This window comes from Cuculus canorus, chromosome 3 (assembly GCF_017976375.1).
Source record: "Cuculus canorus isolate bCucCan1 chromosome 3, bCucCan1.pri, whole genome shotgun sequence".
NCBI lineage: Eukaryota > Metazoa > Chordata > Aves > Cuculiformes > Cuculidae > Cuculus > Cuculus canorus.
Window position 1 is genome coordinate 109,694,073 of NC_071403.1, and position 15,842 is coordinate 109,709,914.

Sequence of the window (15,842 nt, forward strand, 5' to 3'; positions counted from 1 at the left end):
GGAAATGTGGTTGCTCACTGTTTTGTAATTTTAGACAGCTACAACCATTTATTCATGTGCTTTAGGCATGATACTGCAGTTGTAGCTCTTCCATTGTGCCTTTTGCCCTCAGTGAACAGGGTGCAAGGTAAACATTTATCAGAATGTTTCAAAGGATTCCTGTCAGAAGTGTGTTACATTCATGGGATGTCTACCCACTGCCTCTAGAGAAAGGAGGTTGGACATGAAATGTCTGTGCCCCCACTGGTGCCTAAGCAAGTAAGGGCTGGACAAATCAGGTCTGTGTCAAGTAAGTCCACAAGATTTCCTGTGCAACTTCCAGAGGATTTTTTGGTTTGATTGATTGCTTTTTTTTTTTCTTTTTCTTTTTTCTTTTGGGAGGCCCGTGGCCATATTCTTCAGTGTCATGTTCAACCACAATGCTTGTGGTCTGGCCTGGAGTAGTGGCTGCTGTTCTATGGCTTTCCTTACAAAGGTTGGAGTTACCATAATTGGAGAAAATATCATCCTTCCGGCAGACTCATCATGTATTTTTATGTAGTAGCCAGTAAGTGAAAGAAAAGCCAGCTAATTCTTTGGGAACCAGGCTCCTGTGTATCATGCCCTCTATTTTTAGTCTAGAAGCCCTTTGTTTCTGTTGTTACTCAAGAGATTTATTCAGTTGGTTCCTGAATGCATTGCACTTTATCTTAAATGAATTGTTCATCCCTTATTTTGCCTGTAGAAATATATCCTTGTCATGTCAACACGCAAACCTCTAATGACCTAATCTAGAAATACAACCCAAAAACCTCATACTGAGGAAATTCAATGCAAAACATCTGTTGGAGAGTATCTTTTACCCTTGTGTCTCACAGTTCTCTAAACAAGCTCCCAGTGGCTGGAGCATATAACTATAGTTAGGTATAATTTTGCAAAACCTCAGAATCTTTTAAAACAACAATATATGATTACAAAATGTTAAACTGAAATCACAAATAATCTTGAGCCAAAGTCTAGGCATAAGATTTTGCTGTCCCAGAGAATGCTATAGGAAGAAAGCAACATTTGAACAAAAAATGTGACAGAAATCTTTTAATCCAAAGCACTATGCATTCTGAGTGATGTTCTGGAAATTTGAGGTTGATTCTTTGGTGCTGACAATGACACTGGTTTGTAGCTCTTAGAAGCACGGTGTTCCATGAGCTAGCAAAAGGTGATGTAACTATGTCAGTCTATGCATCAAGCATTAAAATCAGTGACATTGTACTGGTTTACATCAGTGGAAAGTGTCTTGAGTTGTTCTGCTATCTGCAACATACGTGTTGGATTTAGCCATTGGAGACAGTAGCTCACAGGCTAAACTAGCTACTAATAGACGATACTACGTAAGGCATGAAGTATTGAGAATTGCTTTACATTCTATGATCTTAACTATTCATTTCATGGCTCTATTTCCTCCTCAAGAAATCTTCTCTTAAAAATTTTTTACCCTGCCTGTTCTGCCAAGGTACAAATGTACTCATTAATCGAAGAGCACAGCAAATGTGACGTTGCTTGATAAATGCTTGCTTGGTGAACATGCTACTTTCAATTACAGAGACTTCAAGCATGTCTTAGTCTTTTGAAGTATTGCACACTGTTTCCCGTACTTCAAAGAGTTATAGTGATGCTACCTAAAAAAATTCTCCTTCATATTCAGCCAGCATTTCAAGGCAGCACTTTAGAGCCTAGGAGACATTATTGCTCATGATTGCTGTTCATAAAGTTCATAGCAGGTCATTTTTTTTTCTGTAAAGAATGTTATTTTCCCCCTCCCCTTTTTTTCCAGATTATTATATTTCTTAGGACACTCAGGAGCAATTAACATGCCTTTTCGGTCATGCAAGAAATTTTCTAGCCAGCTTAGTGGCTGGATGGAAGTTCAGTGTGCTCCAGTTCAGACAGATGGTCTTGTTTAGCTGACACATTTAACTGTGTAGCTTAGCAAGGATTTGTAATTCTCTGAGAACTAGTGCTAATATTTTGAACTTCTACAAAATCTTCCTATTGAAGTCTCAAAGCTCTTCAGAAACACGATTGATTTTAGCCTCATATCAGCTCCACTGACTAGGTCACTATTCCCATCTTAAGAATGGAAAAGCTGAGATATAAGGAGTAAGGCCAGGTAACTATATGAGGTAGCTTACATCAGGAAGTGGAATTCCTATTCAGACATGCTGGTAACAACTTATGCATAAGAATCTCACTAAATTTTGTAAGTGTTACTTCAGCTGATGTTGCTATTGTTATTGATGGTAACCATCCAAGAAGCAAGGAAAACTGAAATGGCAGCTGCTAAAGGACAGGCCTGACAAATTTTGAAAGGTGGCAAACAACACTGTGGGTGAACCTTTTTTTGGTAGTCAGAGATGTGAGTCTTGAAGGCAGCTGAGTGGTCAAAAAATGAGAGGATGAGCCAAATCGATGTTGCTAAGTCATTGAGATTAACATCACTGTGTGGAACTGCTAACTAACCAAAGCAGAAGCCTGTACATATTTAGCTGCATCAGATGTCTGCTGTTGGGACTACAGTGAGCCAGCAACTTTCTGTTTTGAAGGTGGTGGGGGAAAAGGAGAGAATTTCTGTCTTACTTTTTTCCATAAACCCCACATTGTTGTTAACATGAAACCCTGTTGGTAAACACAATGCCACAGTGGTAATTACTGCAAACAAGAGGGTGTTTACTCAGGGAACAATGGCGCAAGATATCACAAAGCAAAAGGACTATCTTCCTAAAAGTATGCAGAGTAAGTCCCTTTCTGTGTTTGCTTAGCTCCACTGTTCGTTATGGAAATGGTATGCTGCACTTCCAAAGTAAAAGTGGTGCTCAAAGAGCATCCTCATATCAGAGGCGACACTAAACAATTGAAGAATAAGAACCATAGCACTTTAGAAAGGGGAACTAGATTTGCTAAAAATGGATCATACAAGGCTGTATTTTTATAAGACAATATAATTTAAATGAAGGAAAATACCTCATAGATAAGATTCAGTGGAGAATGTAATGGAGTATTATTGAGTTACTGTCATTCTGGTTGGACATTTGCACAAAAATTATAAGGTCAATAAGCAATGGGGTAGGAAAGAGGCAGATTTGGGCAGAAGGGAAAAAAAGAGGGAGATTCCTATGAGTCCTTTCACAGTCTTCTGCAGGTTCTAAGCTGGAAGCTTATAGTTTGGAAATAGCAGACAGAGAAGGAGATTTGGTGATCACAGGATGACTGTAACATGCCAAATGATGTAGTCATTGAAGCAGAAAATATAAGCCTGGACTTAGTTATCAATTTTCTTTTTGATTAAGCATCAATTGCACGTTGAGGTACTGGGTTAGCAGTTCAACAAGTGTCTGTGTAAGATACAACATCTTTTATTTGTTCTGAACCTGCCAGTTGTTGATTTTGTCTGATGTCTTCTGGATATTATGAAAAGCAGTGATCATTCATTTGCCTTTTCCATGCAGCCCGTAATTTCATAGATCTGACATCAGATCCTCCTACAATCATTTATTTTGCAGGCTTGTTTAGTTTATTTATTTACTGCTTCATTGTACTGCCTCTAACTGTCCTCATCACCCTTGCCTATACCTTTCTACTCAACTCTTTTGAGATGACAGGATCAGAATTGCATATATCTGGGATGTAGGAATGTGATGTATTTTTACTGCACTTCTCTAGTTTCTTTTTCTAAAAATATTCTAATATTTGGTTTGCTTTTCTGACCATAATTTTCACAGAGCTAATGTTTCCTCAGAAATATCCATTATAAATCCAAGATCTATTTCCCAGATCATACAGGTTATTTCAGAAACACTCACTGTTTGTATAAATGCCTATTAAACCGCTGATCTATAAGTACAAAAAGAATAATGAAAAAACACAAGAACTCTCTAGTCCTAAGGAGTGGAAAGTGACAGAAATCTAGCCAAAGAATATGCTGCTTTGATTCTTCCTTGACCCAGAGAAAAATGTTGTGAGAAAAATAACTGTCTGTCCAGATTTCAGCCATCCTAGCTGAAATTGTTATTTGTAACCACCTCTCTAAAGAGAAAGAGTTGTTACACTGAACCTGACAGTTTCTCTGGAAAATTACCTGGAGATGTGATAGAAAAGGAAACAAGGGAATTTGATAGTCTTGCTTAAACCAGTGATCTAACTCACGCCTTATCAGTCTCTTGTATTACGATAGAATTCTGAGGTGATTTGAGATACCAGTGAGTGAAGACATTTTGCGCAGATGGTGTCAATACTACAGCTGCATCCCTCGTTGTGCTGTTTGTGCTTGCACAGAGACGCTCGCACAACCTCTCTGAAGTTTACTGCCACTAGCAGCGCTTAGATGCGTGTGGCTCTGATACTGGGACGGCTCATATCATAACAGAGGTGACACGGAATCAATTAGAGGAAGATTATCTGCAACTCACATAAGGGATCCAGCAGTGCTTTTAACTTTCCTGACACGCTCTGGCTCTGCGGCTGAAGAAGATAGGTCACATAAACATGCAGATCCATGATCTGCTCTAAGAAAACTGAAGCCTAAGCTTGCATTGGTTGTGTCTGCAGCCAGTCTTGCAACTGTACTCTCAGCTGTACAAGATACTGAAGGTGGGACATTTTTCTTAACACTAACAGCTAGTCATAGACATTTACTTCTGTTCCCACACATGTTGTCTTTAACTAGCTTTCCCACTCTTCCTTTGCTGTCTTTCTTATGCTCCTTGTGTTTTCTGGCATTCTTCCAATGTACTCTATACGGCTTTTAAAATCTATTTATAAATCCTTTGAGTTAAACTGTTGACCTTAATCTCTTACTCTTCTGGTTATGCAAGGACTGAGGCAGTATATTGCTGTCTTCAGTGACAGTCCATCCTACTGTCTTTAGCTTTCAAGATGGTGACCAAAAAAACCCCAAATCTACAAGATGTTTTGAAGATCAGCCAGGACACAGGGACAATCCATATAAAATCTTTTCTTACTTCCATCTCAGACTGAGCACTCTTTCCTTCCTTAACATCTCTTAATAGCAGAAGAAGACAGAACATTTGAACAGTTGAAATGGACAGCGTCAATATTTTAAGTGGATGAGGTAGATTGAATGCTGAGATGAAAATTGCAGTTTACACCACTTTGTCATTTTATTGCCATTGAAATCTTGGCAGACCAAACATCTGGAACAATGTCTATTTTAATGTGACGTAAATTATCGCCATAAGGAATACAGCAGAATGATCAGCAGCCAGACAGAAATTGTTTCTGGAGTGAATAACTAACATTTCTTGAGAATTCAGTCAATTGAGAAGTGTGATTGCTTATTTGATCACATCACTTAAATTACCAAAACAAACAGTAATGGAACAGTATGAGATGCATATATGATGAAAAATCTTTTGAGCCATCATTTCAGAGATCTATATCCTGAACTGGTTCTGGAGGCAGCTATTTCGCTGAAATAATGGAACATTTCTTTAATGAGGACAGAATAAAGAAAAAAACACAGAAAACTAAATTGACCACCTGTCACAAAAGTTTCTAAACTAAATTTACTGCTTTATGTTTCATTTGCAAAATACAGCAAACCTTCTAAGCCTGTAAGACTATACTTAGTTTCATTTGGATTGGCAGAGTCAGACTGATAGATAAGACAGCATAGACATAAGAACCAGGCTCTGCATGAACCAGAAAACATCCTAAAGTCACAATGAGATCTAGGTTCAACTCTTGGCTTTCCCAGAGATTTTCTCCTGTAACCTTGGACAAACCACTTAATTTGCCTGGGCCTCTGTTTTTTATCTGTTTGACAGAAAAACAAAGGCTGTCATGACATGCTTTTTAGTGCTTGGTATGATGAGGCTCATACATGACTTGTGGTTGTTGGTGAAAATATTAGGGATACTGCGGGTTTCACCAGTACAATAATACAGGTAGAGAGCGCATGGAAATTAGTCAGCAAAAATATACAGCCAGGATATATTATAGATCTGCACATCTTTACTGATATCAGAGCCAATTGGCTCAGAAAATTATGCCAACTTTCTGCTGTTATTTGGTTAAACCAGAAAAAGAGTAAGTCTCTTAGGGGTAATTAATAGTTTTACATAATAGTAACAGAAAATAACTTGTCCTGCTTTAGTTTGTAAGAGATTTTCAAGCACAGAGCTTTTAGTTAAAATAATGCCTTCTCATCACTGGATAAGCTTTTTTTGTAATGCTTTAGAGATTGCTCTAAAAGCATAACAGTTTTTGTAATGCTTTAGAGATGCGCACTAGTGGTTATCTTGAGGAAAACCTTCCTGTTGAAGAGCCAATCCCAAAATCCAAGTGAGAGATCAGACCTAGAAAGAAATAGAAAAGGGTGATGTCAGAACAAAATTGTTCACTAATGGTTTGATCTTCTCAGTGAGAGACTTGTGATGGGGAGATAAAATGGACAATAAACATTTCAGGGCAGCTTGAGTGTATCAGGTCTGCCACAGGTAAAGGATTTAGTCTGTTACTCCAAAAATTGTATGGCCGCTGTGGAGAGTGTAAGGGCAGTTGTAAGGTACTGAACTGATTTAAACTTATCTTGTCATCCGTGATAAATAGGGAATTGTTAAAGAAAAAATAAGAAAGGGGGAGAAAAAGAGAGAAAGAGAAGCTAGGAAGAATAACAGATTAACAGCATTATTATTCCAAGAAAAAACTACATTATTAACATGAAAGCCAGGGCAGTATTCTTTTGGAAGCCTTTCAGAGGGAACCCTAAATATTACATACAGGTTAATATAGATAAAAGTACCTGTGGAGATTATGCAGTTCCAATTATACTCATAATAGGCAAAACAGACTCATTTCGTATCAATAACACATTCCCACATCCTCCAAAAATAATTCAGTAACCTAATTCTGTAACCTTGTTCTATCCCAGGCAAAACTCTTGCTTATTAAAAAATACTAATATTAAGCAAATTGTATAAAATGTATAAAGCTGCTTAAGATTATTTTCTATAAATAGAGCATTGCTAAGCGCTATTTCAGCTTCAAGTTGCTGGTTTGGGAATTGCTAGGTGAAATTCTGTGTACAGACTGAACAGTTGAAGCACTGTCTCTTTGGCATTAAGTTCTGTAGGCTCCTAAATGACCACAGTTAGTTTACCTGTCTTGTGCTCCTGAGGCATAGGATTTCGTTAACTAGTCATGAAATATCTGGTTCCTCTCTGGAAATGTTGATAGATACCATATCTTTTATACTTTTTAGCACAAATTATAATTTGTCCTTAAATTTGTCCTAAAAATGTTTCTCCTGATTCCCACCCATTGATCATCACAGCCAAGGAGGGGAAATACCACGCGAATTTGATGACCAGTCTCACATCACTGAGTAATGAAAAAACAAGTAACCGGACAACATAAAAATAATTCCCAGGCTGCAGTTCAGTGAACAGCTTTAATGAATGTACTCAAATACTGAGCAGTTCAGAAATCAAGAATAAGTCAAAGAAAGAAAAGGAGGTTGAACTTACTGTGTGTTATAGTTGTGGTGAACATTTCCACCAGCAGTAATGAGTAGATTTCTGCCACAATGCTGATACTGTTCCCTTTGCATTCTGCTCACCACCTTTCCTGGTGATCAGGTGCTTTCTTCTTAATTCCTTCTCTGTTGCTGCAGCTCCCATAACTGCTTTGTGTGTTTTATGCTCTCATATTGGCTTGCACTAAAAGGAACTGCAAACCAAATTACAGCTACGTGTAGCATCACTTTTTACATGTCACCGTAGTAAAGAATCTTGTATCATTTGCATTTATCTCAGATTTTTAAAATCCTGCCTGCTTCTAATTCCATCAGACTGAAGACAACAGTGTGTTAACCCCACACTGATTTACAGGGAATAGTAGACATCTATTTATTTTCAAATGTGAGGCATCATAAAAGGCAGTAATTTTGCATAGTCTCTTGTTTTAATGCTAGGCTTTAATTCACAAGAGAACACAAAAGCTTTGATTATTTACCTGGTAATTTGTCGAATTAATGTAACTACAGTGTTAAGAAATAGAAGGAACTGGCTAAAATTTGTCAAGGATTGTCTTTTTTGTATTGTCCTTTACATGAGAATACAAGGGATTGCTTGAAGATATTCAGAGCTGATGCACAGAACAAAGAGAAATATTTTTTTCTTGATAAAGGATATGATCAATGACTGCTCTGGAGGTTAATCAAGGCAAACCTTGTGGCTGAATTACAAATAGGAGCTATTGATCTCATAGTATATGGGAAACAATTGCTTTACACAGTATGGCTGTTTCGCCGTACCCTGTTTGGATGACAGTAACAGTGGGATATCGCAGAGGCCTGTCCTAGCACTTGTCCTGTTTAACATCCTTATCAATGACCTGGAAGAGGCAATAGAAGGCTCTTCTGTGAGGTTTGTAGTTGACACCAAACTGAGGTAGACCAGTTGCTAGGCAGGAGGGCAGGCTGGACAGTCAGGCCAGTGTGGATAGTGTTGGTCATCGATCAGAAAAACAGGTGTGCTGTCTTATGTAAGAAGAGGATGTGCTACAAAATGTAGAGGTCTTTTCAGCTTCCTCCAGTTCTCTTGTTTACAGAGTAGCCTTACTTGTTAGTTGTTGTATTCTTTTTAATCTCTTTTTGCAAGTGGGCTACTGGGCATTGGCCAATGCCAAGGGCCAGGAAACTTCACTCCACAGAACCATCTTTATTGCAGCTTTCAGTGTGTTACTGTTCCCCTTCCTGTCCCTCAGGCCTTGGTAAATCTCATAAAATCCTTTTCTGATTGAAATCCTACTTTTCCCAAGCTGTAATATGTTTTACAGCTTGTATTTCTCTATAGTTGTCTTAGTCTCATGTTGACAGTCTTTAGGTATCAGTTCCTTGGCTAGTAAATTTCTTCCTTATTCTTAAATTTATCCACTTTGTTTTGTTCGGAGCAATGTGTGAGGATAATAAATTGGCTCACAAGTATCTGACACAGTGTCTTAGTTCTTTCTGCCATGCCAGATTTTCACAATACTGAATCCTAGGGATATCTTGAAGAAGCCAGCAGCATTTTTTTCCCACTTACATAGCTCCCAAAAGAGCTGCAAGCTGCCCGGATTTCTCTAGAAAACTCACTCAGTGGATGTACTTCCACAAAAGGTGTTCCAATAGTTTAGTAGATTTGTTCTGGAATCTGAGAATAAACAATTGTTTCAAATGTCAATTTTCAGGCTTGCAAAATGTAACTGTGTACATGAGTAAGATAAGAGCATAAATCAGCTCGGTAAAACAGCTTTGTAAATATTTATAAGCTCTTTTGTTTCACGCTTACTTCTTCTGTATCCTCCTCTTAATTTTTCACTTGCTTTAGTTTATGGCTGCTAGTCTGGACCAAGTACCTGACACTGCAAAATTGCCACCTGTTTTCTCTGGTATTGCACATGCCACAGGCCTTAAATCTTTATTGACTGCAGGTGAATGTATGATATATAGAAAGAAACCTGTTTGGATAGAGAGGCAGGTTCTGAATTCTGATGAACTCGTCTGAAGTTTAGTAGGTGCAATGCTGCTGACCTAAAGCATAGCCTGGGTTTGTCCACATGAGCTGCCTTTCCTGCAGCAGCTGCAGGTGAAGCAGGACTCAGGTTCCCAGTTTTTGTTGGTGTTTTGGATGGGGCTGGTTATTCAGGAAGGAGATATAATGGAGACACACTAAAAAGATGGTTTAAAGGATGAAAGGTAAAGTTGTGGAATGAAGAACATGTGAAAAAGCCATGCAGTGGGAAAAGAGTCAGAGCTGTCAGGATACAGCAGGAACAGTCTAGCAGAGACTGCAAAGATAAGTCATCATCTCATGAAAAAGTCCTTGCCTCCCTGACTCCTTCTGGGGCTGTGATCCTTGCCCCGGGCATCCTAGCATTTTGGTTGTCCAGAGGAGAGAGAATGACCTTTTAACTCTTTCATTTGCAGCAGTCACAGGTGAAGGCAGAAGTACTCAATTATATAGGCATCATTGTTTTGCAGTTTTTGCAAAGCTGTTCATGTGCTCACTTCTCCCATTTGTGCCGTGTTAGCACTGCAATTTCTCTCACTCTTCACTAATTCACACCAAAATCTCTGACTTAGTCCATTAACTAGTAGCAGATGGAACCATATTAATTGATACAATAGCCTGAATGGCCAGTTTGGACCAAGACAGTTGCTATCATTATTCTCTCATCTGCTGGCTCAGTAGCCTTTTTGAACTGCAGCCCACAAGGGGTCTGAACAGGTAGCACTCGTGGCTATCCAGGATGGATTATTCTCGTCGAGCAGTTGGTTTCTGCTATTTCATAAGAGGCTTTGGCAGATCAAGAGCTGTCACTCCTGAGATCCTGCCAGGCATGCTTCTCATCTGCTTCTGTATGTCTTCAATGAAACTGCATGGAATCAGCAGCAAATTGGGGCTTGGGTGTGAAAACCTTTTCTGTGATGTTTAGACACCTTCATTTGAGAATGTAAGGACAGCCAGATACGTTGTCATTTAAACAATCACCTGTATTTAGTCATGCTTGCATTTTCATTGATGAAAAATAACAGAGAGAGATAACACTTTCACTTGCATGCTAAATTATCAGAAGATCCTATATGTAGTACAAACTCACATTGTTTAATATCCTAGCATACATTTAATCATACCCATGTAGATTTAAGTGTCTTCCTGACTGCAGTAGTAGCATTCATTAGTAATGTCTCTGAAGCCTGATGATCAGTTTTGACATAAACACACACACAAAAAAATCTTCAAAGAGTAGATTTTTGGAAATTTGTAGGTTTCTCTTCCTGAAGTTGTGAAAAGTTTTGTGGTTTTTTAGACACTCTTTCAAGCACACCATTTGAGAAAATAAAATGCTGTTTGATCAAATAAGATGTTTGTCATTGGTGAGTCACACTTAAGGTTTTTATTCTTTCATTTGTGTAGTTAATCAAAAAATATCTAAGATCTTCTGCAGGTGATTTTACTTCCAGGTCTGTCCCTTCACTTTATGTTTCCTGCTGGCCAGTTCAGGCAAATCACATCAAGGGCTTTCTGCAGCCTCCAGGTTTCTCTTCGAGATGCTGTGCTCTCCACATCCAGGCACAGGGCTGGGATAGGAACCAAGTATTGTGAGCCAAAGGCCGTTGGGCTTTGGAAATGCGGACTGGTCACCATGAAATCATGGACATTTCAAGACCATATTGGGAGGAATTAATGACAATATTGCTCTCCATCTACTTTCAAAGAGAAAAGAGAGGATAGCTTTGTTTTCTCACTTTGTTAAGTGAGATTGATGGAAAACCTCTGCTTCTGTAAAATTAGTTGAGTAAGAACAGGAATGTATCCTCACGCTAGCAGATGCACAAGCCAAGGCTGAGTTGTTTCCTTGTATGTGCAGCAACAGTTCTTACTGCAGCAGGGAGTCGCAAGCAAACCTTCAGAAATGGTGGCCTCAATGTTATGTACCTTCTTTCCCTGCAGTTCCTCTCCTTCATCCTGGAGGATCCAGGACAGGGTTCCCTGCTGAAGCTTCCTCTTAAAATTATACCTCTCCAGGGATCTGGGATTGTGAAGGACCTCTGTTTGCAACACTAAGTACAGTAAATGCTATTGTATTACCCAACAGTAGCAAATTAAATAATCCCACTCCTGTCACTTTCTAACAGGATAATGTTAAAGGCATTCCTCTGAGACATAGAGTAATGATTTGCTAATTCCCCTCAGTATTTCATGCTTCTCAGTAGTGCAGCTAATTTCTCTGAGTACCTTATTAACATTCACAATTACTTTGCAGTCCCACCCTAATAGCTCTCCGCAGAGGCAGTGACTGTGAAGGTGAGAGCTGACAGTGACACATTTTCCTCCTTTTTCTCTGCAGACTGTATTATCCTGGTTTTCATCCACTAAGGGCTGTCCAGCTAATGCGAGTGGGCAAACTGCAGTACACTCAAGATATGTTTCCTCAAGCGCTGGAGACCTTGAAACAGGTCAGTGTTGTGAACTGTTTCTTTTCTGTCCCTCTCCCTCACTTCCCCTAAACCTGTTGTATGTCCTCCCCTTCTGCTCTGACTGTACCTCATGCCTTTGGTTACTCCTCATTGCTTTTTCCTTCAGTGCTGTTTCACCAAGCTGAGTGTGGTGATGAGTCACTGTTGCTCAGCATTTCAGGTACTGACTTCCTCCAGTATCAGTCACTGTTAATTACGGTTCGATCGATAGCTCAGAGGTACCTGGATCAAAAAAATTACTACTAGATCCAAAGAGATAAATATATCTCAGTGCCTCATACTCTCCTCCTTACAATATCAAAAGCAATCTGGGAGCACGGAAAGTATAAGAACGGGAGCAGAGCTGCAGTTTCTACCCTCCTCTATCAGGGATCTGCTGTTTCAGATTGGAGAACTTTGCCTTTGATGCTTTTATTTTATTGTAAGCTGCACTCAAATCAACAGACATCTCGATCCCTCCTGTTTCTGTATCATTCATCATCTTTGTCTTCTTTGATCTAATTTTGCAGCTGGTGGTTTACTAGTTACACGTCAGCTTTAAACCCTCCTAATGAGCTTTTATATTACTTTCCTCCTACCCTGGGCTCTTATTTGTCCTGCCATTATATTGCTATTAGTATCATCCCAAATATAATGAAGAATCCCCTTCCACGTACAGCATATTCTCAGGATGTGGGCTCTCACTCGCTTCCCACCTCAAGCCCCCAGTTGCTGCTAGGGTGTTTTTCTGCCCCTGGAACATGTGCTGTCTCCACTTCCCCTCAGAGAGCTCTTACACTAACTTCCTAATATTTTGTCCTGATGTGAACTTTGCCTGAAGACAATACGTGCTCTGTGCAGTTCCCCCTCTCATCTCTCAGCCCAGCCACCTCCTGTGCCTTACTTAGCTTCCTCATTACCTTGGCTGGGTACTGCAGAAAGCCACCTAGCCCAGCTACGTGCCTGTTGCTGCTGAGCAGGATCAGGCCCCAGTGCTGCCATCAGTGTTGGAGAAAGATGAAGGAGGTGCAGAAGTTGGCTATATGTCCCCTTTCTCCATACTATAAGAAGACCTAGTCTTGTGGCGAAGAGTTAGGGCAGCCACTTGGGATAGGATGGGATGGCTGTCAGCACTGCAGATTGGGGGAGAATTGGTTTTTACGCCTGCCTGGATACCCTATAAAGTTAATATCAGTCATGACCCTCTGGATAACTTACTTTTTTCAACCCCCATATCTACTTGGTTTTAGCATGTGATTAATCATGCAAGCTGAATAACTGATAATTTCCATGTGTTGAAATAACAAATTATTATTTAAGATGATACCAATCTTATTAATTTTTGTAAGTTTAATCTTCATTTGATATTTTTAACTTAAATTATGGACAATTATGATCATTAATAAAAAATGATGGAAGAGTAATCAATTATATTTTTCCATGCTTTATTCAGTAGTAAGTCATGTCTGACATGTGCCAGGTAATCTGCTCTGCGATTTCCCCCATAATATTTATAATTTCCAAACATTCAGACTTTTAATTTTAGCAGGTGGATTGAGACCCCAGTCAGAGGAGCCTCTGTTTTCAATGATATTGCCAAAATATACCAATAGGCATTCTTCTAGTTGCATTTCTGACGTAATACTGCATTAAATTAAACTAGAGTGAGTTCCCTTGGAGACGTCTGAAAGCCCCCCACCAGAAAAAGTGGAAGTTGCGGTAGGTTTTGTATGTTTTTAGTGAAGAAGTTGCCCATTTAAAGCCCGATTGATACTGTATCATGCTTTGAATACTGGGCAATGCCTAACACAGAAACGTTTTTCTAAGCTGTTATCACCTCTCTCCCTGTAAAGGGAGAATAAGATGTCGTTTACTGTTTTAGGCCATAAATCAGTGCATCTCCACAAGGACATAGTAAGCGCTTTATAGCTGAGATGCAGAACCATTTACAGACTAATCCTGTTGCAGTTTTACCCGTTCCCTGTTAGCCTCTCTATTTTCACTCACACGTGAGACAGGGAGAGGCTGAACTTCCACTCTGGAAGCACAGCTGAGAGGAGGAAAAGCTTCTTTTAATCCTGTTTCTCCATGCAACTTAAGAACAGGACACAATGCTTCTTTGGATGAGATCTGAAACTTATTCCCTTCATTGCTGTCTACACTGGAACAAACTAGAGCAAGATATAATTCCCAGTTTGTTGTGAGTGAAGGATGTGATTCCTAATATAACTCAGATAATGTCCTAGAGTTATATGAGAACACAGTTTGGCCCTTTGTGATTAGATGTGTCAACAGAGCATGCCACATTCTCAGAGCAGAAACTCGATTACCTTCTCTGCTTCATTACTCTTTGTAATACACTGTGACACTGAATAGCACTCCGTTGGAGCCCTCGTCAGACTAATTTCGGTGTGGCTTTAAGGAGACGAATGTGGAAGGTGCAGAGGAATTGAGATCTAAGTGAAATTCACCTCACTCCTATAAATTCTGTTTAATCAGGCACGGCCTCAGAGCTGCTGGGGATTGACAGCATCTCTGCATCAGACACGCAGTCTGTGAAGACCAGTAGATCTTCATACACAGCTCTGCAGCGCAGCCCTTAGTGCTGCTCTCTGTGCCACCCAAAATTAAATCACTATCGTGGCTCCCTTGCTCTTAGCACCCTTTGGGTTTAGCCCTCTGCCTTGCAACCCTAAAGAAGGCTTACGTAATGTGGAGGGTTTTGTGTCACCTGTTAAAATTAAATCAACCCCTAAAAGCATATTAGGCCATGCAGAATCTAATTTGTCAGGTTTGCAACATAGAAGTTCAACCGGAGGCAATACTCCACTTCTGGAATAAAAGCTGAAAGCGGCCGGCCCTTGGTTTATTGTGCAACCAACGTGGTTTTAAAATTTGTATACATGCATATATGAAAGAAGCAGTGGTGGGAGGATGAATGGAATTATAGATCAGGAAAACCTTTGTCAGCAAAAGACTGGAGCTGGAGCCCACTCTCACAATCTAGTTTAAAGAGCCTGGAATGAGTGGCAATAACAAAAGTTACAACAAGCTGCCTTGTGAAGAGAAAATGGGAAGCAGCACTCCTGCAGGAGATGGACCTGCATCTGTGGTACTCATGGAACCACCTACTAAGTGTATAGATTTGTCCTGAGTTGCAGTCATTAGCATAAATATTTGTTAGCTGTCATTTGTTACATTCACAGCGGTATAAGCTCACCTGGTTGGTTGCCCTTAGCCTGAGCGGAGCTGGACTTGGTTTGGGAGAACGGGCAGGGTACGAAGGGGAACATTTGGATCCGAGAAGATTACTTGATTTCTGAGTGTCTTCTCCTCTATGCAAGCTGCTGACTGCTGCAGTAGGTTGTCTCAGCTGCTGCTTCATCCTCTGGGCTGCGGTGGTTGCAGCATCTGCCTGTGCCCACCCACTTTGCTGGGCAGGGCAGCGGTGCTCAGCCACTGAGTGATGGATGGCTAGTGGGCACAGGAGCAGGCAGGCAGGAGGTTGCATGCATGTATGACACTGACCAGTCAGTTTCCACTGCAGACCCTGCTCCCAGCTGGCACAGTCACAGGAGCACATTTGTCCTCCTATGATCTGATGGGCATGGCTGTATTGTCTCATGAAGGCTTTAAGAATTAAAATATCATTTCTCTTCTTACTGTAATCCTTGGTGTGGAAGCAAAAAGCACAGGAATGGGGCTAAGATCCCTCCCAGGTTTCACAGCCACACTGAAGAGATCCCCTTTCTCTAGATGTTTGCTTCAAATGGCAAATATTTTACCAGCTGTGGTTGATTGTAACTATGATTTTTTTTGTGTCCCTATGCCTGTTTTAACAAGT

The 15,842-nt window shown here is 40.0% G+C and overlaps 1 protein-coding gene across 4 annotated transcripts in view; it reads left to right on the forward strand.

The window, feature by feature from the left end:
* The window catches only part of SMYD3 (SET and MYND domain containing 3), a 387,008-nt gene that overhangs the window by 363,100 nt on the left and 8,066 nt on the right, over positions 1-15,842 (forward strand). For all 4 annotated transcript variants that reach the window (XM_054063816.1, XM_054063818.1, XM_054063819.1 and 1 more), the window contains one exon: positions 11,890-11,998. In XM_054063816.1, coding sequence (XP_053919791.1) covers positions 11,890-11,998 — 109 coding nt within the window. The remainder of the gene's footprint in view (positions 1-11,889; positions 11,999-15,842) is intronic.